A 27,920-nucleotide genomic window follows, 5' to 3' on the forward strand; every position below is an offset into this window, starting at 1 on the left:
TGGACTTGTATACCCACTGCCCCATCCTCAACCCTATCATTCTGGTTTCCATCCTCCTGCCAACTGAGTTTAAACTCTCCCCAACAGCTCCAGCAAACTTGCTCACAAGGATAACCAACCCCTCAGGTTCAGGTATAACCTGTCCATTTTGTACAGGTCATACCGTTCCCAGAAGATGATCCAAAATCTGAAACCCTACCCCTTGCAGCACTTCCTCAGCTACTCATTCATCTGTACCATCATCCTATTTGTGTCCTGACTAGCATGTGGTACCAGGAGTAATCAAGAGTCTAGTAACTTGGAGGTCTTATTCTTCAGCCTTTTCTCCAACTTCCTATACTCACTGAGCAAGACCTCTTCCCCTTCCCCTTTTCTACCCATGTCATTGGTGCCAATGTGCACCATGACCTCTGGCTGCTCATCCTCCCTCTTGAGAATCTTCTGTAGCCACTCTAAGACATCCTGGACCCTCGCACATGAGAGGCAACACACCATCCTAGCTTCTCCTTTGCAGACACAGAATCTACTGTCCATCCCCCTAACAATTGAGTCTCCTATCACTACCGCTCTGCGAGACCCTGCTGAGTGTCAGAGCCGGCCACAGTGCCACTGGCCGGGCTGCTGCTGTGCTCTGAGAGGTCATCCATTCCCAAAGGGATATTGCTGGAGAGGACCTTGCACTCAACGTCAGTAAGTCCAAAGATTTGATTATGGACATCAGGTAGGGGATATCTGGAGGTTATTCCTCACTGAGGGGTCAATGGTGGAAAGGGTGAGCAGCTTTGAGTTCCTGGGCATCAACATCTTGCAGGATCTATCCTGAGCTGAAAACATTGATACAATTACAAAGAAAGCATGGTAGTGGGTCTACTTTAGTAGGAATCTGAGGAGATTTGGTATGTCTGAACAAATTAAGAACCTGGTGGCATGGTGCGAAGACAATAACCTATCCCTCAACGTCAACAAGACGAAGGAATTGGTTGTTGACTTTAGAAGGAATAGCGGACCGCACGACCCAATTTACATCGGTGGTGCGCAAGTGGAACAGGTCAAAAGCTTTAAGTTCCTCGGGGTCAATATCACAAATGACCTGACTTGCTCCAACCAAGCAGAGTTCACTGCCAAGAAGGCCCACCAGCGCCTTTACTTCCTGAGGAAACTAAAGAAATTTGGCCTGTCCCCTAAAACCCTCACTAATTTTTATAGATGCATCGCAGAAAGCATTCTTCTAGGGTGCATCACAACCTGGTATGGAAGTTGTCCTGTCCAAGACCAAAAGAAGCTGCAGAAGATCGTGAACACGGTGCAGCACATCACACAAACCAATCTTCCGTCCTTGGATTCACTTTACACCGCACGCTGTCGGAGCAGTGCTGCCAGGATAATCAAGGACACAACCAACCCAGCCAACACACTTTTCGTCCCTCTTCCCTCCCGGAGAAGGCTCAGGAGCTTGAAGACTCATACGGCCAGATTTGGGAACAGCTTCTTTCGAACTGTGGCAAGACTGCTGAACAGATCCTGACCCGGATCTGGGCCGTACCCTCCAAATATCCGGACCTGCCTCTCGGTTTTTTTGCATTACCTTACTTTCCATTTTACTATTTTCTATTTATGATTTATAATTTAAATTTCTAAATTTTTAATATTTGTAATCCAGGGAGCAGAAAGCGCAGAATCAAATATCGCTGTGATGATTGTATGTTCTAGTACCAATTGCTTGGTGACAATAAAGTATAAAAGTATAAGTATGTCACCAGAGACTCTTGCAAATTTCTATAGATGTATGGTGGACAGTATTCTGACTGGCGGCATCACAGTCTGGGATGGAAACCCCAATGCAGAGGACTGCAAGAAGCTACAGAGGGTTATAGAATCCGTCACTGGCACAACCCTCCTCATCATCAAGGGCATCTTCAAAAGACGGTGCCCCAAGGAGGCAGAATCCATCATGAAGGACCCCCAACATCCAGACCTTCCCTCTTCTCGTTGCTACCATTAGAAAACCCTTACTAGCTGAGGAGTCTAGAACCAATGCTCACAGTCTCAGACTAAGCAGCAGCCAATTTGGAGCTGAGAAAATTCCTCAGTAAGAAAGATAGACCATTCAATCCTGGACACTCAGTCATTAGTTCATTCAAAAACCACATTCACATTGTGAGTCAAGGAATATTGGGATAGTGCAGGAAAATGGTGCTAAGATAAAAAATCAGCTATGATCTAGAAAAGTGGCACAGAAGACTCAAAAGAGACAAAAAAAACTCCTCCTGCTTCTAATTCTTATGTCTGTAGACATTGAAGCACCAGACAATCGCAAAGCCACTGGGGTCAAGCCAATGTTAATATTACTACCTCCCTGAGTACAATGCTCATTGGGTAGGGTTCTGAAGTGAGTGTCTGGGATACGAGACCCTCCCTGTCAGTACCTCTAAAGAGAGCCTGCCTTCATCATCATCTGTTGACATGTTCTTCCTCTGCTTTTTCTTCCCCTTGAGAAAATCACTGAGTACTCAAGATGGCATAACCCTCTCTAGACAGAACTACAGAGTGCCCTCTGCCTGGTCCAGACTTTAGACTGTTGTTGAGGTTCCCCTTATCCCTCTCATAGGCTGCTGGGCCAGGTTGTTGGTGCAGCTGCACCTGCAACAGGCGAGAGCAAGAGAGATCAGCCCTCCACATTATACAGTGTCTGAAATACAGCAGATACTGCAGTCTGCCTGAGAATAATGAAGCTAGACAAATTCCTAGGAAACACAGCACTGGCCAAGAGAAATTTCACGAAGACACTGAATTCTTAGATGGTGATAATATCATTTGTGATTCACTTGGATCTCCTGGCTTCAGTGAAGAACCAGGAGCCGGCAATCTTCACTGGTGCAGCACAGATAATATTCCCCCTTCTTGAGCAAGCAGCGACATGTTGGATGCTGTTAATGATGAGATACTTACTGCCACATATCACGATGTCTGTACCTACTACTACAACTAATGAAGCTTAGCATGGAGAAGACATCACTGAGAGCTTGCCTGCAGAAAGTTATATACCTCTGACACCACTGATTCTGAAAATTTTAGCTTCTACAGTCACTACTCCAAAGGAACTCTATCAGACCATAAAACGTAGAAGAAGTATTAGTCATTTGGCCCAAAGAGTCTGCTCATGTTTGATCATGGCTGATTTATTTCCCCCCCTCAACCCTATTCCCCTGACTTTTCCTCGTAACGTTCGATGCCCTTACTAAGCAACTGAACCTTTAGGGAATCCTGCACTAGGACTCCCAAACTCTGTGCATCCCTGATTTCTGAATTCGCTCCCCACTTGGAAAACAGTCTATGGCTTTACTCCTTCTACCAGAGTGCATTCAATCATACACTTTCCTAAGCCGTATTCCATCTGCCACTTCTTTGCCCATTCTCCTAACCTGTCCAAGTCCTTCTGCAGACTCCCTACTTCCCCAACATTACCTGCCCCTCCACCTACCTTCATATCATCTGCAAACTTGGCCACAAAGACATCAATTCCATCATCCAAATCATTGACATATAACACGAAAACAACTGGAGCCAACATCAACTCCTGCGGAACACCACTAGTCACCAACAGCCACTCAAATAGTAAAAACCCATTTATTCCTGCTCTTTGCCTTCTGCCAATCAATCAACCTTCTATTCATGCTAGTATCTTTCCTGAAATACCACTGGCTCCTATGTTGTGCAGCAGGTTGTCAAAGGCCTTCTGAAAATTCAAGTGAACAATACCTACTGACTCTCCTTTGTCGATCCTGCTGAGAGAATTCCAACAGATTTATCAGGCAAGATCTTCTGTTGAAGAAACCATGCTGACTTTGGTCTATTTTATTATCTCCTTTCAATAGCCCTAATACTCTAACATCTTTCCAACCATTGAAGGCAGACGAATTGGCCTATAATTTTCTGACTTTTGCCTCCTTCTCTTCTTAGAGTGGGGTGACATTTGCAATTTTCCAAACGTCCAAACCATCCCAGCATCTTGCAATTTCTGAAAGATCACTATTAATGCTTCTATAATCTCGGGCAAAATTTCTAGCCCAATGTACGTCATCAGGAATATCCTTCTTAGAATCATTTGGAATTATTTTTTGTTGTTTTCAATGGTGATTTAAGTTGCAAAACTATCTAATTCAAATCAGAGCAACACCCCAAAAGGTGAGTGCCTGTGATTGATCCATGCTGTTTCATCTTCTAACCAAACACAACAGAGTGCTGGAGATTGGCTAAATCCATACGTACTCTACACATGCTGCGTACTTCGTATCACGTGCGTGGAAACGGATGCAGTGCAAAGTCTGCTATTTACTTGATGATAGCATTACCATCTATTTACCTGATGCTCAGAGATTTAAATGTTTAATGCACAAAAATGTTTCATGATGCGATAGAATTTCTGGTTCAAAGTACTTTACTGGCAAAATCCTTCTTCGAATCCTTTAGATTTATTTCTCTTTTGTTTTACAATGATGATTTAAGTTGCCAAATGATCTAATTCAAATTGGAATGACCCTAACAAAAGATATTCCAAACCTTTGGAAACTGGAATCTGGAACAACAAACACCCTACTGCAGGAACTCAGTGAGTCAAGCAGCATTTGTGGAAGGAGAGGAATTGTTGATGCATTTGTCCTGATGCAGAGTTTTGACCCGAACCATCAACAGTTCCTTTCCTCACACTGATGCTAGTCAATCCACTGACTTTCTCCAGCACATTGCTCATCATTTCAGAAATAATCAACTTTTCCAGTTTATGAGGATAAAAAGAATGAAAAATCAAAAGCAGAAAATCAGATGCTATAAAGCTAAATCAAAACAGAAACTTCTGGAAATAACAGATATAGCCACATCACTGGGAAGAGCAACAGAGCTAATATTTCAGGTTGACGGCTTTTTGTCAGGACTGGGAAGGAGACAAAAGACAAGGTTACTGGAAGCCCCTTTGGCAGTTAGATTTCACATTCAATCTTCATAAAATGCTAAGTTTGAAACACCCAACTTGCTTTCTGATTGTGAACTGAGTGGGGTGGGAGGAATCGCATTCCACAGTGTGCAATGCTGCTGTTGGTATGAAGACTCACTGGGCATAGTCCACATCAGGTGGACCCATGGGTGTAAGATCATGTGGTGGATGCTGGATCAGGGAGATAGATTACACTCTTTGCTGGGAATACTGATCAGTAAACCAAACCAGTTATTTATTTTCAACTTCATCCCCCTAATAACCCAGACATTTCTGGGAACAATGAAAATTCCTTAGAAAGAGATCCAGTGACTAGAAAATAGAATCTGCTGTTGAAATGACAACAACGACCAATAGTCAAGAAACACAACACCTTACCTGGCTGTGGGGCTGCCTTATGCCTTTGGGTTTTCTCTTTCTTAAACTTTGGCACAATTCGGAACATAGCACTTCGACTGTTTCTTTTGGCAAATTCCAGTGAGTGGTCCTGTTAAAAATTAGATTACAAGCTGGATTTCATATCACTTGAATGCTTCATGAGCAGTTAAATCTTTGCATTCCAGCCTCCCAACTATAGATGGCAAAGCGCATCTTCAAACTAGTGACTGTTTCTGTTGTTGCCAGATGAATAGATCACAGAAGGAGGCATTTCAGCCCATCAATTCTGTACTGGCTTTGTGTAAGAGCAGTCACTATCACAACCTCTTCCACATGGCCCTGCAATATTTTTCTTCTCAGAAACAAATCCTACTTTTTTCTCTGAATGCTACAGCTCAATCATTTCAATCTCTATCCATGATAATCTCTGACAGTACATTGCAGACCATAACCACTTGTTGTAATAAAGAATTTTACTCGTGACAGTTCTCTCGTCAATTATATTCATTCCATGTCCTCTAGGTCCTAGTTTCTACCTGCTGCATTTATTCTTTTTCCTGATTTTTAGTATCTTCGTCAGATTCCCTCAAAACTTCCTTGGTTCCAAAGGGAACAGCTCCAGATCCTCCAGTCTATCCACAGAACTGGGTATCATTTTGTTAAGCAACACACATAAGAGTTGCTGGTGAACACTGTAGGCCAGGCAGCGTCTCTAGGAAGAGGTACAGTTGACGTTTCGGGCCGAGACCCTTCGTCAGGACTAACTGAAAGAAGAGCTAGTAAGAGATTTGAAAGTGGGAGGGGCCTCAACTAGAGCAGCACAGTGGTGCAGTGAGTAAGTGCTCTTGAAATAGCCTAAGTGGTTATAGTCATAGAGAGAGAATCACAGTCATACATTAAGATCAGGTATAATTTATGTTTAATTAATGCTTTTTCTGGTGAATATATTATGTTAATTGAATGTGATGCTGCTGTAAGGTTTTCATTGCAGACGTGTATTTGTGCATAGGGCAGTAATGGAAAATGGATCAGCCATGATGAAATAGTGGAGCAAATGGACTAATTCTGGTCCTATACCTTACAGTCATATAGTCTAAATCAACTGACTTTGCTATCTCACAGCTCCAGAAACCTGGTTTCAATCCTGACCTTAAGTGCTGTCTGTGTGGAGTTTGCATGTTCTTACTGCGACTGCATGCATTTCCTCTGAGTATGCTGGTTTCCTCCCTGGTGGGTTAATTGGCCACTATAAATTTCTTCTAGTGTGTAAATGAGTGGTAGAATCCGGGAGGAATTGAGGAGTGCAGAATAAAAAATGGGATTATTGTAGGATTAGTCTGAAAGGGTGGCTGATGACTGGTACAAACTTTGTGGGCAGAAGGTTCTATTTCTATCCTGTATGTCTCTGAGACTGTTTCCCTTTGACTCTATAGTCACTTAGCTTTTCCAGCGATATCACAGAACTAACACGCACCAGTTCCATTACTGCCTTGTGCATTTCATATTTAATTACTAACTAGGAAAAATTAGACCAATTTTCTTCTCATCCTATTAAAAAAGCAGAGTGAAAAATTAAGACTATATCTCATCTCTTGGTCCTCTGCGCTGCTCTGTGCTTTCTGGGATTCCTGGGAGTGGAGAGGGAAATGGAACTGCAATGGGAAAGCTCTTTATTGCAGTTGGAGATAAAGAAATTGTGCCTTCTACCCTATTTGCCTTGTGGAAACTCCCAGATAGATCTTCATTAGGAAATGTACCCATATGTAGACATTAAGCCTTTCATTGGGTACCTCTTAAACTGGAGAACCCATTAGGTTTGGGTGGCATCTACTGGAGCTTCAGAAAGCGAAACTAACGCACTCTTGGATCGGCTGTGATTGGCTGTGGACCTTTGGCCACTTCAGTTCTGAATGTTATTTGCTTACTTTTGCTTGCACAATTTGTTTTTGTTTCCCCTGTATATTGAATATTGTATATGTATATCTTTTTTTATTGGGCCCTATTGGGTTTCTTTGTTTTGTGGATGCCTGAAAGGAGAGTCTGATAATAAATGTTCTTTGAACTGTGAACATTGAAGTTATTTTATTAACTGAGTGCAGCTTGAAGGATTGCACTGCAGGAAGTACCTACACAGCCAGCACGAAGTGTGACCCAGACCGTCCTCGGGCAGCAACAGCTGGTTTTCCAAAAATGCTTCAAGACAGTATCACCTAAGCAATTAATACAGACCTATGAGTTTTAGACCAAGTCAGGTGGAGGGGGGCAGAGGCAGCAGGAACTAATTAACACAATGATGTCAGCTCTCCCCAAGACCTGCTGTACTTGTTCAAAAGAATATCTCACAGCGACACACTTTTCGCTGTATTTTTCCTCATCAATTTCTAGAGCTTTCTCTCTCAAGCAAACCAAAATAACAGAAATCCCCTAGGTATCTTGGCCCAAACTTTGAAATCCACTCTTAAAACCTCTCTGCTATCCTCTCCTAACTCATTCCTTAAAAAATCTATGTTGAATGAAGCTTTTGGTTAAAAACCCAGCCCCTTCAGATTGGACATACTTTGAGCTTAATGAATTTGAGCTAGTGAAGCATGTGCCTGGCTTGGTGTATCTGACACTAACCTAGATGTTGAAACCCCACTTCCCCACCCCCATCACTAGCATGGCCACTGTAACAACTGGAGAGATGACTATGTTCCTGAACAACAAACAAAAAATGCTGGAGAAACTCTTCAAATCAAGCTGCATCGATAGAAACGAATAAACAGTTGATGTTTCAGGCTGAACCCTTTCCTCAGAACTCGAAAAGAAGGGGGAAGACACCAAACTAAAAAGTTGGGAAGAGGGGAAGGGGGAATAGCTAGAAAGTGATAGGTGAAGCCAGGTGGGTGGGAAAGGTAAAGCACTGGAGAGGAAGGAATCTGATGGGAGAGGGGAGTGGACCGTGAGAGAAAAGGAAGAAGGAAAGGCACCAGGGGGAGATGATAGGCAGGTGAGAAGAGGTAAAAAGCCAGAGTGAGGAACAAAGAAGTAAGGGGAAGCAAATTCTTTTTCACTGGAACATCCTTCCTCCAGCATTGATGATGCCCTCACCCACATCTCAATTTCCAGACATGCACACTCACCCCACCTTCCTGTCACCTGAACAAAGATATTCCTCTTCTCCTCAACTACCACCCAATGAGCCTTCATATCCAAGACATCATTCATTGCAATTTCGACCATCTCTAAAGGGATCCTGCCACGAAACACACCTTATCCCCACCCCAAAACTCCACTTTCTGCAGGGATCCCTCTTTCTGTGATTTCCTTGTCCATTCCCCGCCCCCATTAATCTCCCTTCTGTCACCTATCCCTGAAAGATGCCAAAGTGCTTCATCTGCCTATTCACCTCCGTTCAAGGCCCCAAACACTCCTTCAGGTGAGGCAACACTTCAATTGCAAATCTGTTGTGCTGGCTCCCAATGCAGCCTTCTCTACATTGGCGAGACCCATGATAAACTGGGCGACCTCTGCTCCTTTTGCCAAAAACAGAATTTCCCAATGGCCAACCATTTTAATTCCTATTCCCATTCCCGTTTTGACATGTCAGTCCATGGCCTCCTCTTGTGCCACAAAAAGGCCACTCTCGGGGTAAAGAAGCAACACCTCTTAATCCCATCTGGGTAGCCTACAACCTGATGACATGAACATCGATTTTTCCTTCCGGTTTAAAAAAAATTCCCTCCTCCTTCCCACTCTTCACACTTGCCTATCACCATCCCCCAGTGCCTCTCCTATTCCCCTTCTCCTATGGTCCACTCCCTTCTCACCCATCTGGCTTCACCTATCACCTTCTAGCTAGTCTCCATCTCCTCCTCCCATCTTTTATTCTGGTGTCACCCCCTTCCTTTCCAGTCCTAAGAAAAGGGTCTCGGCCCAAAATGTCGACCATTTATTAACTTCCATAGATGCTGAATTCCTCCAGCATTTTGTGTGAGCTGCTTTGGATTTCCAGCATCTTCAGAATTTCTTCTGAATATGTTCCTAAACTGGCTAAACAAAGGAGCCCGATTTTAATTTCAGGGTAGCAGAGGATGGCAGATAGGCTGGGGTTGGATTAAATGTAAATGGAACGTTTCCAGTTATACTGTTCTTTTTCACTATACTTTGTGATGCTGCTACAAGTAAGTTTTTTTTTATTAAACTTGTGTATACCATAAGATCATAAGACCATAAGACATAGGAGCAAAATTAGGTCATTTGGCCAATCAAGTCTGCTCTGCCATTCAATCATGGCTGTTCCTTTCTTTTCCCCTCCTCAGCCCCACTCCCCGGCCTTCTCTCCGAAACCTTTGATACTGGAATTTGCTGGAATTCACTGGAATTCAGAAGAACGAGAGGAGATCTTATAGAAACATATAAAATTGTGAAAAGAATAGATAAGATAGAGGCAGGTAAGTTGTTTCCACTGGTAGGTGAGACTCGAACTAGGGGATATAGCTTCAATATTTGGGGGAATAGATTTAGGACAGAGATGAGAAGGAATTGCTTTTCCCAGAGAGTGGTGAATCAGTGAAATTCTCTGCCCAATGAAGCAGTGGAGGCTACCCCAGTGGATAGATTTTTGCATAGTAGGGGAATTAATGGTTACGGGGAAAAGGCAGGTAGGTGGAGATGAGTCCATGGCCAGATCAGTCATGATCTTGTTGAATGGCAGAGCAGGCTCGACGGGTCAGATGGTCTACTCCTGCTCCTATTTCTTATGTTCCTATGCAGTGGCCAATCAAGAACTTATCAAGCTCCACCTTAAATACACCCAATGGCCTGCCCACCACAGAAGGCTGCGGTAATAAATTCCAGAAATTCACCACCCTCTGGCCAAAGAAATGTCTCTGCATGTCTGTTTTAAATTGACACCCCTCTATCCTAGGGTTGTGCCCTCTTGTCCGAGACTCACACACCATGGGAAACATCCTTTCCACACCTACTCTGTCTAGGCCTTTCAAAATTTGAAAGGTTTCAATGAGATTCCCCCTCATCCTTCTGAAGTCCAGCAAGAACAGGCCCAGAGCCATCAATTGTTCCTCATATGATAACTCTTTCATTTGGAATCATCCTTGTAGACCTCCTCTGAACCCTCTCCAATGCCAATCTCCAATCTTTTCTTATATGAGGTCCCAACACCAACCCCTGTGGAACATCACCAGTCACTGGCAGCTAACCAGAAAAGGATCCTATTATTCCTACTCACTGCCTCCTACCAATCAGCCAATGCTCCAAACATCCCATAATACCATGTGCTCTTAACTTGGTAAGCAGCCTCGTGTGTGGCACTTTGTTAAAGGCCTTCTGAAAACCCAATTACACAACATCAACTGATTTTCCTTTGTCTATCCTGCTTATTATTTCTTCAAAGAATTCCAACAGGTTCGTCAATGAAGATTTTTCCTGAAGAAAACCATCCTGACTTTGTCCTATATTATCCTGTGTCACCAAGTACCCCATAACCTCATCTTTAACAGTTGACTCCAACATCTTCCCAACCACTGAGGTCAGGCTGAATGGTCTATAATTTCCTTCCTGCTGCCTCCCTCCTTTCTTAAAGAGTAGAGTGACATTTGCAAGTTTTCAGTACTCTGGAACCATGCAGGAGTCCAATGATTCTTGAAAGATCATTGCTAATGCCTCCATAATCTCTAACATTACCTCTTTCAAAACCCTAGGGTGCAGTTCATATGATTCAGGTGACTTATGTACCTTTAGGTCTTTAAGCTTTTTGAGCACCTTCTCCCTTGTAATAAAAACTGCACTCACTTTTCTTCTCTCACACCCCTCAGTATCTGGCACATGCTCATGTCTTCCACAGTAAAGACTGATGTAAAACTTTTGACACTCAAAGCTGCTACGCAGGTTGGCTCTGGGGTTAAGAAGGCATATGGTGCACTGGCCTTCATTAATCGTGGGAATGAGTTTAAGAGCCGAGAGGTAATATTGCAGCTATATTGGACCCTGGTCAGACCCCACTTGGAGTACTGTGCTCGATTCTGGTTGCCTCAGTACAGGAAGGATGTGGAATCCATAGAAAGGGTGCAGAGGAGATTTACGAGGATGCTGCCTGGATTGGGGAGCATGCCTTATGAGAATAGGTTGAGTGAACTCGGCCTTTTCTCCATGGAGCAACGGAGGATAAGAGGTGACTTGATAGAGGAGTACAAAATAATGAGAGGCACTGATCATGTGGATAGTCAGAGGCTTTTCCCCAGGGCTGAAATGGCTAGCACAAGACGGCATAGTTTTAAGGTGCCTGGAAGTAGATACAGAGGAGATGTTAGGGGTAAGTTTTTTACGCAGAGAATGGTGAGTGCGTGGAATGGGCTGCCGGCGGTGGTGGTGGAGGCAGAAACAATAGGGTCTTTTAAGAGACTCCTGGATGGCTACATGGAGCTTAGAAAAATAGAGGGCTATGGGTAAAGCCAAGTAGTTCTAAGATAGGGACATGTTCAGCACAGCTTTGTGGGCCGAAGGGCCTGTATTGTGCTGTATGTTTTCTATGTTTCTATGTTTCTAAAATACTCATTTACTTCATCTGCCTTCTCCTTGTCCTCTATTATTATTTCCCTGGCTTCTTTTTCTAGTGGTCCTATATCCACTCATCTTTCTTTTATTTTTTATATACTTGAAAAAGCTTTTTTTCTAACCACCTTGATATTGTCTGCTAGCTTGCTTTTATACTTAATCTTTTCCCTTCTAATGGTTCTTTTTGTTACTTTCTATAGGTTTTTAAAAGCTTCCCAATCCTCTATCTTCCCGCTAATTTTTGTTTTGTTGGATGCCCTCTCATTTGCTTTTACATTAGCTTTGACTTCCTTTGTCAGCCACGGTTGTACTATTTTGCCATTTAACTATTTCTTCATTTTTTGAATACATATGCCCTGCATCTTCCTCATTTTTCCCAGTAACTCAAGCCATTGCTGCCCTGCTGTCATTCTTCCAATTTACTTTGGCCAACTCCTCTCTCATACCACTGTACTTTCCTTTACTCCACTGAAATACTGCTACATCAGACTTTACTTTCTCCCTATCAAACTTCAAGGTGAATTCAGTCATATTGTGATCACTACCTCTAAGTGTTCCTTTACCTTAAGGTCCCTAATCGCCTCCGGTTCATTACATAACACCCAAACCAGTATAGCTGATCCCCTAGAAGGCTCAATAACAAACTGCTCTAAAAAGCTATCTCTTAGGCATTCAATAAATTCACTCTGGAGATCTACTACCAACCTGATTTTCCCAATCTACCTGCATGTAAAATTTCCCATGACTATTATAACATTGCCCTTTTGACACACCTTTTCTATTTCCCACTGTAATCTGTAGCCCACATCCCAGCCGCGGTTTGGAGGCCTGATTATAACTGTCATCAATGTTCTTTTATCCTTGCAATTTCTTAACTCAACCCAAAAGGATTCAACATCCTCCAGTCCTGTGTCACATCTTTCTAATGATTTGATGTCATTCTTTACCAGCAAAGCCATGCTTACCCCTCTGCCTACCTTCCTATCCCTCCGATACAATGTGTAACCTTGGACATTCAGCTCCCAACTACAACCATCCTTCAGCCATAATTCGCTGATGGCCACAACATCATACCTGACAATTTGTAAAAGTGCAGCAAGATCATCCACCTTATTTCTCATACTCCATGCATTGAGATATAACACTCTGAGTACTGTTTTTGCTACCCTTTTTGTTACTGCACCCTGAATGCACGGATACTCACACTGCTGGCTGCAATTTTGTCCTGTCACCTGCCTGCCCTTCCTGACACACCATCTTTGTTTTTTTACCATCCGTCATATCCTGAGCCCCTTCACTCCAGTTCCTATCCCCCTGCCAAATTAGTTCAAACCCTCCCCAACAGCTCTAACAAACCTGCCCGCGAGAATGTTGGTCCCCCTCAGTTTCAGGTGCAATCTGCCCATTTTGTACAGGTCATACCTCCCCTAGAAGGGATCCCAATGATCCAAAAACCTGCACCAACTTCTCAGCCACGGATTTATCTACCAAATAATCCTCTTTCGACTCTCACTGGCACATGGCATAGGTAGCAATCCAGAAATTATTATCGTGGAGGTCCTGCTTCTCAGCTTTCTGCCCAGCTCTCTAAATTCTCTCTTCAGGAACTCTTTGCTTTTCCTTCCTATGTCATTGGTACCAATATGTATCAAGACATCTGGCTGCTCTCCCTCCCCCTCCAAAATGTTGTGGATGCCATCCGATTCATCCCTGACCCTGGCACCTGGGATGCAACATACCATCTGGGTGTCCCGTTCACTTCCACAGAATCTCCTGTCTGTTCTGCTATCAAGTCCCTCATCATACTGCTCCCCGTCTTCTCTCTCTTTCCCTTCTGCACCACAGACCCACGCTTAGTGCCAGTAAACAGGCCTCCTGCATACATGTGCTTTTGACTTTCACAACCAAAGGGTACCCCATACAGCCCAGATAAGTAATAGATGATGCACCATGCAATAGGATTCCAGAATCTGTAACTCACAGTTCCTTCTTTTGAGGATTCTTGCTCTATCTGGATGCAGGTAATGCTTTGTTGGACCAGAGGCAGAAATTGCAAATCTTGATGCTTCCAACTGTGACACCAACAGTCATGAAATGGAATGTTGCTCTTTCATTCTTCCCCTGAACATTCCCTGTGGTTTTAATAGAATCCCTAATATCTGACTATACCAAGAAAGCACATCAACACCTTTACTTCCCCAGGAGTCTATCATAATACATCATGTTCCTAATAACTCCTACTAATTTTTACAGATGCACTACAGAAAGCATCTTATCCAGATATATCACAGCTTGCTATTGTAAGTGCTTTTCCCAAGACTATAAAAAACTGCAGACTTGTGAATGTCGCCCAGTTCATCATTAGAAGCAGCCTCCCCTCTATTGACCCTGTCTACACTTAGTCCTGCCTCATGTAAGCAGCCAACATAATCAAGGACCCACCAGACCACTAGACTCAATGACAGCTTCTGTTCGATTGTTATCGGACTCTTCAAGGGCTTCTCATTTGCAAAAGATAAACTTGTAATCTTCCACTCTACCTTGTCCTTGCACTTTATTTGTCTACGTGCACTGTTTTTTGTTTCTGTTACTCTAACACAATATACTGCATTCTGTCTTCCTTTTTCCATATGTACAGTATGTATGGAATGATCTGTCTGGATGGCACACAAATCAAAAGCTGTTTATTCTATCTTGGTATATATGATAATAATTCAACCAATACCAATACCATTTCATAAACAGAGAAACAATACTAATGCTCGAAATCCAAGCAACACATACAAAATGCTGAAGGAACAATACCATTTTCATTCCTTATGATATAAAAAGAGACCAGATTCAGGAAACATTGTTTTCATAAATTGCAAGCAGTAACACTGCCTTTTTATACCTCTTCAGCTGTTGGCTGCAGCACATGGTAAAGCCATGGAACCTCTGCAAGCTTTTGCAGTTCAATGTCCACGAGGTGCAGTGCTGTTGACAACTGTTCTTCCTGAGGCGAGTCTAGTTGCTGTTAGAAATACAAAATAGTATAGCAGTTAATACCTGAAATCATAATGCTGGTTCCAAGCTAAATGTGCATATTTCCTTCTGCTTAAATGCAGAAGACTTGCTGATAATGGATCATGTGTGTTCAGTAGCTGGATGGAACAGGATGATCATAGATCTTCACATTCTGCATTTGGAGCGTATGTACCCAGAGGAACAAGAGACCTCTAAATCTTCATAATGTTTTGAAGCATTAGAAGTTTCACCCAACTCAGTTCTACCCTACTCCTCCCACCAGACCCAATTTCATTACACAAAAATTGCTGGAGGAACTCAACAGATCAGACAGATCTATGGAAGGTAATTACAATATCAACTTATCTGATTCTTAAACCATCATGCTCCAAATCCCCATCAGTCATCATATCTCAAACTACACTTTGGGGCCTCCACAAAAGTACTTGAGTTACTGAATGCTGTGCATTATTGTGAACTGCTTGTTTTGCCGAAGAGTGTTGTATCTGATGAAAAATGATTCTCAGTTCAGCTTCAGAGTTTTTTCTGGGTCCAGCAGATTTCATCAAGTTGTAACTTGGTGTATTCACCCATTTCTTTGTTCCATTTAATGAAGGACAACAAACAAAAGAAACCACAGACTAGCCCAATGCTGGACTGTTCTATGTTCTATCATATTTGAACCAGATAGTTTTAAACAGAGAACATCAGGTTTGATTGAATCTAATTTGCCTTGGTCTACTTGGATAGTCAGTGACATTAAGCACAAGTAATAAGTTTAAAAAGGATTAATGCTGCTTAATAACTTTTGGTTCCCACATTAGGCTTAGAGTAGAGTTACCAACTCAACAGGACTTGCCTAGTTTCTCCAGGAATTAACAACAATCTCCTGGTTACTGGTATGTAGTAGGCTCTCCGTTGATCAGTGCTGACTGTGGATGTTGTCTACACTCGCCAGTACACAAGCCAGGGCGGTACGTTACTGAAAGCAAGCTGTTGTCCATTGAGCAGGCTCCCCCTCTCCACACAGCTGATGAACCCAAGGGAAAGGCAGAGGCCAATACAGCTTGGCACCAGCAGTGTCACAGGAACTGGGAGGCAGTGTGAAATGTGAGGAGGATGTTATGAGAATGCAGGGTGACTTGGACAGGCTGGGTGAGTGGGCAGATGCATGGCAGATGCAGTTTAATGTGGATAAATGTGAGGTTATCCACTTTGGTGGTAAGAACGGGAAGGCAGATTATTATCTAAATGGAGTCAAGTTAGGAAAAGGGGAAGCACAACGAGATCTAGGTGTTCTTGTACATCAGTCACTGAAAGCAAGTATGCAAGTACAGCAGGCAGTGAAAAAGCTAATGGCATGCTGGCCTTCATAACAAGGGGAATTGACTATAAGAGCAAAGAGGTCCTTCTGCAGCTGTACAGAGCCCTGGTGTGACCACACCTGGAGTACTGTGTGCAGTTTTGGTCTCCAAATTTGAGGGAGGACATTCTTGCTATTGAGGGAGTGCAGCATAGGTTCAGAAGGTTAATTCCCGGGATGGCGGGACTGTCATATGTCGAAAGATTGGAGCAACTGGGCTTGTATACTCTGGAATTTAGAAGGCTGAGAGGGGATCTTATTGAAACATATAAGATTATTAAGGGATTGGACACGCTGGAGGCAGGAAGCAGGAAGCATGTTTCCACTGATGGGTGAGTCCAGAACCAGAAGCCACAGTTTAAGAATTAGGAGTAGGCCATTTAAAACGGAGTTGAGGAAAAACTTTTTCACCCAGAGAGTGGTGGATATATGGAATGCTCTGCCCCAGAAGGCTGTGGAGGCCAAGTCTCTGGATGCTTTCAAGAAAGAGATGGATAGAGCTCTTAAAGATAGTGGAATCAAAGGTTATGGGGATAAGGCAGGAACTGGATACTGATTGTGGATGATCAGCCATGATCACAGTGAATGGTGGTGCTGGCTTGAAGGGCCGAATGGCTTACTCCTGCACCTATTGTCTATTGTCTAACTGCCAGTCAGCTGTGAACTCAGCAGGGCTGCCTCTGGTACTCCAGCTCCAGATTTTTCCTTTGGGTTTAATCTCAAAGCCTTCCCCGGAATTAGATATAGCTGATAGGCAATGGAGGTTTGAGATCAGAGTTTTCCTTCTCCTAGATGAGGTGCCATCCATGACTGATGAGCCCCACCTGGTTTTAAGGTGGCAGTAACCCGCCTCTGACCCTTCTCCTGTCAGGAGGAACAGATCCACTGGGTTTAGTAGCTAAGCCACATGTGAAGACCCATGTGCTGGACTTGGTTGTCAGCCGCTATTTGACACACACACACAATTGGGAGGGTTTATCCCCACTACTCCTCACCGTCTATGACAACCTTGATGAACTGTGGTGTGTATAACTTCTCAAAACATAGGTGCTTAAGATTTTTTTTCTGTTGAATACCTTCACCACTAAAATTACTGGAAAGGGAAAGAAAAATACTGGTTACTGGCAGGACAGTGGAAGCATAAGAGACGACAGGTGCTGGAATCTGGAACTCAGTGGAGCAGAGCATGTGTGGAGGGTAATCGATTGATTACCTTCATCTGGAAGGGTCACTGGATGGGAGCATTGTCTGATGAAAACACTGGGAGCACCCTAATTACAGATAGCAAAGTTGCTGACTTCTCACCATAGAAAAGTATATATTTCAATACATTTGATGAAGATTTTGTACTAAGCCCATTTGAGTTAGCTAGGCTTAAGAAAAGCTGAGAATGTGAGCCCATTAACTTTGGAGCTAGGTTTAGATGTGAGTCTGCTGTTGGCTGGGGAAGTGATGACCTCCTCTTGTTGGACTGCTTGAGAGGACTTTTAAAAAAGAATTTCTTACTTTTCTTCTAATATTTGTATATCTGTGCACTTGTAATGCTACTGGAATCAATAAAGTATCTATCTATCTGTCTATCATTGGGATTTGGAGGAAACCAGAGGAACTGGAGGAAACTCACACAGGCACAGGGAGAATTTGCAAACTCTGCATAGTACCTACGGTCAGGACTGAACTTGAGTCTCTGGTGTTGGAGAGTTTCCTGCCCATTTGTGCATGGTCCTGAACCTCTGCTGCTGTATGGCCCACAAGATACACCATTTGGAACTCCATATTAGACATTATTACTTGTCAGTTTGCAGATGCTACCAACTTACCAGTGGAACTCTTCCAACAAGCAATGATTCTGTTTCATTATGCAGGGCTTTCACATTACTGGCAATCTCAATAGCCGTGTTCCTGGTAAGATTCTGTGGGGAAGAAACAAAAGTGAGAAACACCAACTGATTGATTTGTTCTTTATATATTGTCATTCATTTGCAGAAGGATTGACTAGAATTCTATTAGTATCAATGTGACTTATAAATGACATCACTACTTATGAATCCTACTCAACCCTAAAAATTAGAGATCTTTGTGCTATTCAATCCAAAAAAAAAATGTGTCTTGTATTAAATGAGCAGATGTGCAGGCTATTTTCACTATACATATTCTCCCAGTGGGGATTCAAATACTTCCTTAATAATGACAATCGGTTGCCCATAATTGCCTGCGATACCTATGAGTTAGTTTACAGTGAACCTCTCATGGTCACAGAACACATCCTACACAGCTGACCAATGCCTCTATCTTCTGAGGAGGCTGAACAGAGCTGGACTATTCACATCTACACTCACATCCTTCTCCAGGTGTGCAGTATAGACCATCCTAACATGCTGCATCATTGGATAGTATGGAAAATATGCTATGACAGACAGGAAGTCTCTACAATAGGGAGTCAAAACTGCCCAATGCATCAGCCTACCCTCCATCAAGAACACATATACAGAAAGGTGCTGGAAATGGGCCAGTAGAATCATGAAGGATCCAACCCACCCTGCTCATGGACTGTTTGTCCTACTCCCATCAGGGAGGAGTCTATGTAGCATTCACACCAGGACCACCAGACTCAAAAACAATTACATTCCTAAGAAGTAAGGCTGGTCAAGGCCTCCATCCACTAGACTACCCCTCCCGACCCCCAACACCATTAATTTATCATTTCCTGTCACAGTCACCTTATGTGAAGACACTCCTGAGCCTAGTCCCACTTTATGGACATACAATCAATCTATACTTGTAAGCTATCTAATGTATTTATATTTATTGTGATTTTTTAAAAAAAATTGTGTTCTTTATCTTACTGTGTTTTTTTATGCTGCATCCGATCCGGAGTAACAGTTATTTCATTCTCCTTTCCATTTGTGTACTGGAAATGGCATCTTGAATATTATATTTAAAAAAATCCAGGGCCCTTTGAACATCAATGTTTCTTGTTTTTCACCATTTAAAAATAAAATCAGTATGCCTTTGGTAATAACTTCACATTTTTCTACATTGTACTCCATCTGCCAAATTTCTACCCAATTCCTCAGTTTGTTTAAGTCCCTATGAAGCTTCTTTGGTTTCTTACCACTACTCACTTCATTTTGTATCATCAGCAAGCTTACAAATGCTTCATTTGAACCCCTTAGTCCATCTGTTGATGCCAGTTGTGAACAGCTGAGTCCCAAGTCCCTATAACTTTATTTTTTACTTGTAATCTAACTATCATTCTATGCTAGTAAACTACACTTAATTCCATGTGTTTGGTTCACCAACCCTCTGTAAGGACTTAACTGAGCACTTTCTGAGAATCCAAATATACCACATCCACTAGTGCTGCCTTATTTGCTCTTCTGAGTGCATCCTTAAAGAATCCCAATACGCAAGGGGAGGCCATCTTTCATCAAAGATGCATGTAAATAGACCAGGCACAGAAAGACTATGTGTACAAAATCAGGTTTGGGGTAGTGGATAGAACAGACACAGAAAGACTACGTGTACAAAATCAGGTTTGGGGTAGTGGATAGAACAGACACAGAAAGACTACGCGTACAAAATCAGGTTTGGGGTAGTGGATGGAACAGACACAGAAAGACTACGCGTACAAAATCAGGTTTGGGGTAGTGGATGGAACAGACACAGAAAGACTACGCGTACAAAATCAGGTTTGGGGTAGTGGATGGAACAGACACAGAAAGACTACGCGTACAAAATCAGGTTTGGGGTAGTGGATGGAACAGACACAGAAAGACTACGCGTACAAAATCAGGTTTGGGGTAGTGGATGGAACAGACACAGAAAGACTACGCGTACAAAATCAGGTTTGGGGTAGTGGATAGAACAGACACAGAAAGACTACGCGTACAAAATCAGGTTTGGGGTAGTGGATGGAACAGACACAGAAAGACTACGTGTACAAAATCAGGTTTGGGTTAGTGGATGGTACAACAACTAGATCGGCTGCTTTGTCCTAGATGGTGTTGAGCCTCTAAAGTGTTGATGCAGCTGCACTCATCCAGGTTAGGGAGATTGTTCTATCATATCAAGATAATAAGATGTCAATAGTACATTTATTTCTTTTAGTTATTATATTGCAATAGTACATTGACTTTAGGTTTTCCAGGTCTTCCTTCACACCCATCATCTGAAAAGCAATGCAATTGAGCTTTTTGAGTCTAAAAAAGGTATATCCTAAGATAGTGTCCTAAGAGGAAATCGGCAGCTGGGATATGAGACCTACAATAAACGAAACATCAACCTTGCAGCCTCTGGTATATTTTTCCCTTGAAACCAATTGACTTCAAGATTTATTAGGGCTGCCAGACACAATATACAATTAATACTGACTTTATATCAGGGTAGTCCCTCTCACTGGTTCCTGGAGTTCAGATCCTTAGCATAAAGCTGACATGAGGTTTGGAATAGAAGTCTGTGTAAAAGCCAACTTAGCAGGTTTGGGTGCTATTTGATGGCACTGTCAGCAACACCTACCATGAAGACTTGGTGTATTGCGTGTAGTTCTGCTGGCCGTACAATAGGTTGAACCATAGAGGATGCAGAAGAGATTCATCAAGACTTTGCCTGAGCTAGAAGTCATTAGCTATGAGGAGAGATTGCACAGACTGGGCCTATTTTTCCTGAAGTGAAGGAAACTGAGGAGTCTGATTTAAGTCTGTAGGATTATTAGAGGCATAAATTGGGTAAGTAATCAAAATCTCTTTCTTGTAGTAAGGGGATCAAAAACAAGAGGATTGAAAGTGATCTGAGGGGTAAATGCTTTTACACAGAGTGGTTGATATCTGGAACATGCTGTCAGGGAAAATGAACCAATCAGATTAGAGGCATTTAGACAGAATTTCAAGTAGGCAAGACATAGGATAGGGACCGAATGTGGGAAAGTGGGATGAATGTAGAAGGGCAAAATGGTTGACATGGACATGACCTTCTGGTCAAGATAGTGGCCTGCTGCAATGTCTGTCCATGTCAAGGTTTTCGTCGGGAGGGGTTAGAGGACAGTGCAGGGAGTTAGGGGTCAGGTTACTGTCAAGGGATAAAAGAGAGTTAGAGGAGGTCAGGACAGGAACCAGTTCACAGTGCAGGTCAGAATGCCTCACAGTTGAAGGTCAGTGATCCCGATGTTGGGTCAGTAGGCACTGAGGACATCATTGATCCCCAGAGTCTTCGTTCAGATGTCTGTACAAGCAGGAGTGATGAGGGCCAGTGACCCACCAGTTACTGGGATTGGGAGTCCTTGTGAGTCCGGAAGTTGACACCTGAAGGTCAAACCCATGATCAGTGGTCCTAGCATGGAGGCCCAATGATCAAACCCATGCTCGTTCAGTCCTGGAGTGGATACCCAGAAGTCAGCAAATGTCAAAGGTTAAAGTCCAAAGGTAGAGGCCCAAAGATTGAAAAACCTGGGTCAGCTTGTTTGGAGGTGAGAGACCTGATGCTTGCAAGCCTTAGAGTCTAGAGCCAAGGACCAAAGGCCAAGAGGAATCCTGGGGTTGGAGGTTTGTCTGTCTGTGTGAGTAGGTGGGTGAGTGGCTGGGAGGGTGGGAGGGTCTTGCTTTGCTGTTGCTGTCTTATTTTATTTTATTCTACTACTTGTGTTGTTGTGCTGAACTGAGGGCATGCTATGTTGGCACTGGAATGTATGGCTACACTTTTGGGCTCTCCACAGTGTGTGGAGGTTATTAACACAGACAGTATGTTTCAATGTATGTGTGATTAAATAATTCTGAAACTGGTAGCTGAGGGGCTCACTTCTGTGCTGTACGGCTCTATAATAAATGACAGACCAACAGGGGAATAATTAGATGGATTGGATTTGTTCTGATTTTTGGCAACAGGGCACATACAGACAACTTTTCACCTTCTGGTAAATATTTAGGGTTGTAATTAGATGAGAATTGCTCATTTTAAAGCATGCCTTCTGCTATATTGCCACAATGTTGCCTGATTCCATACACTCCACTCTGTCCACTTCCTCTCAGGCACTTCTTAATGAAATTTCGAATGAATCGAATTGGCTGAACATGGGCTTCTATTATGGTTGGACCTCAGGAAGAAGCTGAGATTGACCACTAATCCTCACTTTGGCTGAAGATGATTGCAAATGTTTCTCTTTGTCATTCAACGTGTGGTGCCTTGACATCAAAGAGAGCTATGTTCTTCGAGACCCTTTCTATTTAACCGTCTTCAACATTTATGGATAGTCGTCATGGGATATTTGGTGTTAGATCACTTAGGTCTGCCTACTAATATAATACTTTTACAGTTTAAAGTGTGATCCTTTGACACAGTTTCAATAAATCAATGCCTCACTTTTAGGGATAGCTGGCTCCATTCCTGGCAAGACTGATGGCAATCGGGAAGCAAAGGAAATGTCATGTTATTGATTCCATTAAGTACAATGGGATTGCTACACAATACAGAGGAGATTTCCTGCGTATGATAATGGAAATTAGTCTCCAAAAGCACTAAGCAATGATAACTACTATAAATAACATGGGCAGATAGGCCATGTATCAACATCAGATAGATATCTGAGGGTCAGTCTTGTCATTTGGAACTTGGCCAGATTGATTGTTGATGGGGAATTAAGCCACTCTTGGTGATAGAACTTGAATTCACCTGCCCAGAACACTTCTAGTGACTGTTCCTTTCAATGCATCTTTAAATGTCATCAACAGAATACTGATTCATCTCTGTGCAGGATGGGAGGTGTTTGACTTGACGGCACAACTACCCAGAACTCTCCTTCCTAATTGTATACAATTCCCCACCTGGTCCATCCTGGAGCCAAGGTAATAGAGGAAAGGCTTCAAAACTGGTTTATAGGTACAATTCTGCGAATAGTTGCTTGACTGTTTTGTGATTCCTCAATCCTAATTTTGACATCAGACCCAAGATATTAATAAACAGGGCTTTCTATGGTTTGGATTGTGACATTACTATGCTCAAATAACAAGTCTTGGTCGAGGATGAACTCTATCTCCAATACTAATTTTATTTAGTTTATACATATAAATTACTTCAGCCAAGTGACTTGCTAAATCATCTCACTGGGTAGTTAAGCAAATCAACCAGATTGTTGTGCTCAGGAGTCTTGAACAGGCTGTATTGGGTCAGACAGCAGATGTCCTTTCCTGAACAACATTACTGAACCACAAAGATTTTACACCAATCTCATGGTCATCAAGATCGTCGCTAGATTTTTTTTTAGAATTCCAAAGTATTTATTGTATTCAACTCAGTACAAGTTCACCAGGTGCTATGGTGAAATTAAAACTCATAATTCCACACCATTAGGCCAGGTCTATAGAGTACTAGTCTGGAATTTTAACTGTTACACCACCACTTCAAATAAGATTGTTTATCCTGACATTTATATGTATAATGTCTTTATATATCTATAACAATACATTAATCATTTTAAAAAATCATACATTTTAGCATTTTTTTTTCCAAAAGGGAGCGGCTTCTCTTAATCCAGGTTTAAAAGCAATGGAGTGTATTCCCAAAGTATCAAATGCAGTTGATGTGGATGAGCTCAGTTAGATACTGATTACGGACTGGGCGCAAAATGACATGACTGATGCTTACCTCTAGGAACTTTGGATTTGTTTTATTTAATGCATGAGAGCTTGCATTGACTGCATGAGCCAGTTCTTGCTCCAGGAGGCTGTGGGTCTTGGCTGCCTCGCAGATTCTAAAAGTCATTAATGAAAGAAGACTTCAGGAATGGAACAACCACAATTAGTGGAATAATGGAAGAAATGAAATAGTAAAGCATGGTACAGAAACCACCTCCCAGCCAGAACTCAGTCTCAAAGGCATTACTGAGCACTTCATTGATGGAAATGTTAACTTCCCTGCAACAATATCAAAATGAAACCATATGGACAATGGCATTGCAAGATAGGAAGGATAACTGAATAATTCCAGCATCAACCACATTTGTTGATTGTATTCCTTTATGAAACTTCAGACTGAATAGAAGCACATAATACATGAACAATTATCTCTGCTCATGGTACCTTCATGGAGTATTTACTTTGTTTTAATTAGGGGAAAGAAAGTGTTTCACAACAAGAATTGTAGACCGATAGACCTACATAACTCAAGGTACTGATGCCACAAGTGCATTGATTAAAATCAGATGCATGAGAATCTAAAAGTGGAGCAGCATAAAGATTTCACGCACTTGTAAGTCTGGTGGAAATTTCAAAACCAAGAAGTAGAGCCCTCAAGGGATTTGGACACAAGAATGGAACGTTTAAGCAATGCAATTCAGGACCCCAAAACCAGAAGTGTGACCCACAGGATGGGACAATCAAGGGGTCAGGCAGCAGACATTGAGAAATGCAGATTTACAGAATGATTGGTTTGGAAGGTTAGCCAGAACAATTTGAGTCTACTCTTTCAAAAGCATGGATAGGCTTCAGTGGATGGACTGAAATGAGTGATGGTATGCAGCCAGAACAAATAAGAAGCAGTATGTTACTGTCCCCTGGAACTTGATAGGTACATTTTTTCCTCTTTTTTTTTTGGAGGGGGAGGAGATTTGAAAGTCTCCTTTAATCACCTGGCAGTTGGTTAACAGCATGAGATATCCAAACAGAACAATTAAGTAAGGAGAAAATGCACTCCACAAATGTACATTCACCAGTCTCTATACCATCACCATAATGCAAGACACTGGAATGTTCAAGCTGCGTGACTGGTTCTATATTCGACTGAAACAGCCATTGCATGCAACATACCTGCATGTAACAACTAGAATATCACTCTAGGGAAAATTTTCCGGTTCTGGACATCCAATAACATATACTATCGAGAAGGGAGTGTGCTTCAGATATATTAAAAAAATTCCATCTGCAGCTTCCTGACCCAGACTGTCTTCAAATCTCAATGTGTTATTGAAAGAAGAGAAAGGGGCATTTGCTGGTGCCTACGGCAAAATTTTCATTCTACTTCAGTAAAACAGAATATCTGTCAGAACACAAGAAAATCTGCAAATGTTGAAATCCAAAGCGACACGCACAAAATTCTGGAGGAACTCAGCAGGCTAGGCAGCATCTATGGAAAGGAGTAAACAGTTGACATTTCAGGCCAAGACCCTTCATCTGTACTGGAAAGAAAGAAGTCTTGGGGAGGGGAGGAAGAAGTACAAGGTGGTAGGTGATAGGTGAAACTGGGAGGGGGAGGGGTGAAGTAAAGAGCTGGGAAGTCGATTGGTGAAAGAGATAAAGAGCTGGAGGAGGGAGAATCTGATTGGACAGGATAGAAGACCATGGAGGAAAGGGAAGGAGGAAGAGCACTGGAGAGAGGTGATGGGCAAGTAAGGAGATAAGGTGAGAGAGGGAAACAGGATGAGGAATAGCGAATATTTGTCAGACTCACCTGTGCTTGTAAGATCCTGGTTAGCACAAATTACCACTATTTCTCTTTCACACAACAGTGACTAGCTGCCTGTACTTGAGGATGGCATTTCTCTGATCTGACACCTATGATATGAATTTGCTGCATTTATCCTATAATGTGGGAAACCACGTAATCACCCCATTGCCCCTGCCACCACAGACTTTCCCCAATTTTTCACACACATACACACTGGAAATTTAGTGCCTTCCTTCTAACCTTCAAACATTCCGCAAATCTTGCGCAGCATCAAGACACCGGGACACTTGCATTCAGCACATTGCCTTACAAGCGTGCTGGAATGAGAAGCTGTGGTCAGCAGTATACCTTGTTATGAGCTCCTCAGCTGCCTGCGCACAGAGCTGCAGCTGGGTGACCTCCTCCTCCGTGGCCAGGTCCACCGACTGCTGAGGGTACAGGTGGGGGCGAAGCGCCAGCCTGCAGGAGTCATACCGCATTTTGTCTTCCCAAGATTTCAAGGTGCTCTCAAATGCCTGCAGAAGAAGGTGAATATTGAAAGCTGTGGAATAGACTAATAAGGACACAGTGTGCCAATGGGTTTGCATCTGTGCTCAATGGACCAGACTGGCTCTGAATTTGCTGGGGCAGAATGTCCCTCTTCAGTTCAAAGGAAGGTCTTCTAAGACATTACCTTCTGGGCCAAAGAGCAGCATAAATCATCCTACATCCCAAAAGCCGTGTGGTCTGATACATTAATTGATCGCTGTAAAATGCTCGTTGGATATAGGAGAGTGGTAGAATCTGGGGGAGATGATAGAAAAAAATTTTAAAATATTATTTACGTAGGACTGTTTCCATGCTGTACCTCTCTATGATCTATATCCTGACGTCCGAGTCCACCCACAATTCTCCCCCTCTGCTTGCCTGGACTTGTTCTTTCACAGCAACACAGTCCACAACAAGTCCAGCTCATCTGCCATTGAGCAGCTTGCTAGTGGGGCAGACCTGCAGTGAGATGATCTTACTATGCAGCAGTGTCTTGCTGTAAGGAAAAAGATGTAAAGGGCAAACAATTACAGCTTTGGTTGGACCCGGACAGGTCACTGCGACTGTACACGCCACCATCTTCCCAGAAGCGAGATGTGAATTATGAGTATTACCTTTTCTCACATCCTGCATTTTAATCAATTATCTGATTAATACCTAAAAAAAAATAGTAATCAACTGGAAAGACTTCGTTTATTCTAATGAAACAGCCTTAAAGAACTTCAGTGCACCCTGTTCAATAAAATACAGAGTTCCCTGTAAAACCCTGAATAAACAATAGAATGAAAAAAAGGTGATTATTAAATCCATGTTACATCAGGGAGATGCAGGATAAATCTATCAAATCAACATTCACCGCATAGACTCTTACATTCAAATTCCCAAGTCGCCCCCGAGAAACCACTTCAGTGCCCATTGCTTGATTCCTCCAGAATCAGATATCATTTTCATATTATAAATAGGTCCAACTTCTATATTTTTATTGATTTGTGAAAATAATTTGATACGGATAATTCTAATATTCTTACCACCCTGACAAAAATTCCACTGTGTGATTCCCGCAAGTTTGCAACCAGTTTAGTACATGCCTAGAAGATGATGATAAGGCCCACCTGAACATTTGGTATACAATGACAACCAATGGGCCACTTCATCAGATGCTTGTGTTTTGTAACTATTCCCCATAAAATTATTTTTTCTGTCCTAACTCATGGGATGAACTTATCTTGAGTTCCACAATCCTGCCCTGTCCCAAAATTCTCTAACTTTATCATTTTCAAGTATTTGTCTAATTGGAAAGATTATAGAATCTGTGTTCAGCACTCCTTTTAGCTAGAAATTCCAGTTCTTAATGACTCATGGCATTAAAAATAATCCATCTTCCTTTCCTCTCTGATCCCTTGTGATCTCTGGTTATCCATCCAGCTGCCAGTGCAAACAAGTCACTTTTAATATAGGAACGCCTTTTATAATTCTTAATGTTTCGATCAAATCCCTTCCTGATCTTTCTGGATCAGAAGTTCTAATTTTCTCATCTCTTCACCATACAGAAGTCCCTTTCTCTGGCACCACTCTTATAAATGTATCATGAGGTGCATACTCTCACTTATATTAAAAGCACAGGTCGAGAATCTCTCTTCTACCACTCTGTGACTCATAGCTCCCAAG

The 27,920-nt window shown here is 42.5% G+C and overlaps 1 protein-coding gene across 3 annotated transcripts in view; it reads right to left on the bottom strand.

The window, feature by feature from the left end:
• Positions 1-27,920, bottom strand: part of dgkh (diacylglycerol kinase, eta) — a 504,569-nt gene that overhangs the window by 45,674 nt on the left and 430,975 nt on the right. For all 3 annotated transcript variants that reach the window (XM_072260835.1, XM_072260834.1, XM_072260833.1), the window contains 5 exons: positions 26,073-26,239; positions 23,928-24,033; positions 18,113-18,205; positions 14,817-14,936; positions 5,369-5,477 (listed from right to left, as the gene is read on the bottom strand). In XM_072260835.1, the coding sequence (XP_072116936.1) occupies positions 5,369-5,477; positions 14,817-14,936; positions 18,113-18,205; positions 23,928-24,033; positions 26,073-26,239 (595 nt within the window). The remainder of the gene's footprint in view (positions 1-5,368; positions 5,478-14,816; positions 14,937-18,112; positions 18,206-23,927; positions 24,034-26,072; positions 26,240-27,920) is intronic.

This window comes from Mobula birostris, chromosome 6 (assembly GCF_030028105.1).
Source record: "Mobula birostris isolate sMobBir1 chromosome 6, sMobBir1.hap1, whole genome shotgun sequence".
NCBI classification, from domain to species: Eukaryota; Metazoa; Chordata; class Chondrichthyes; order Myliobatiformes; family Myliobatidae; genus Mobula; species Mobula birostris.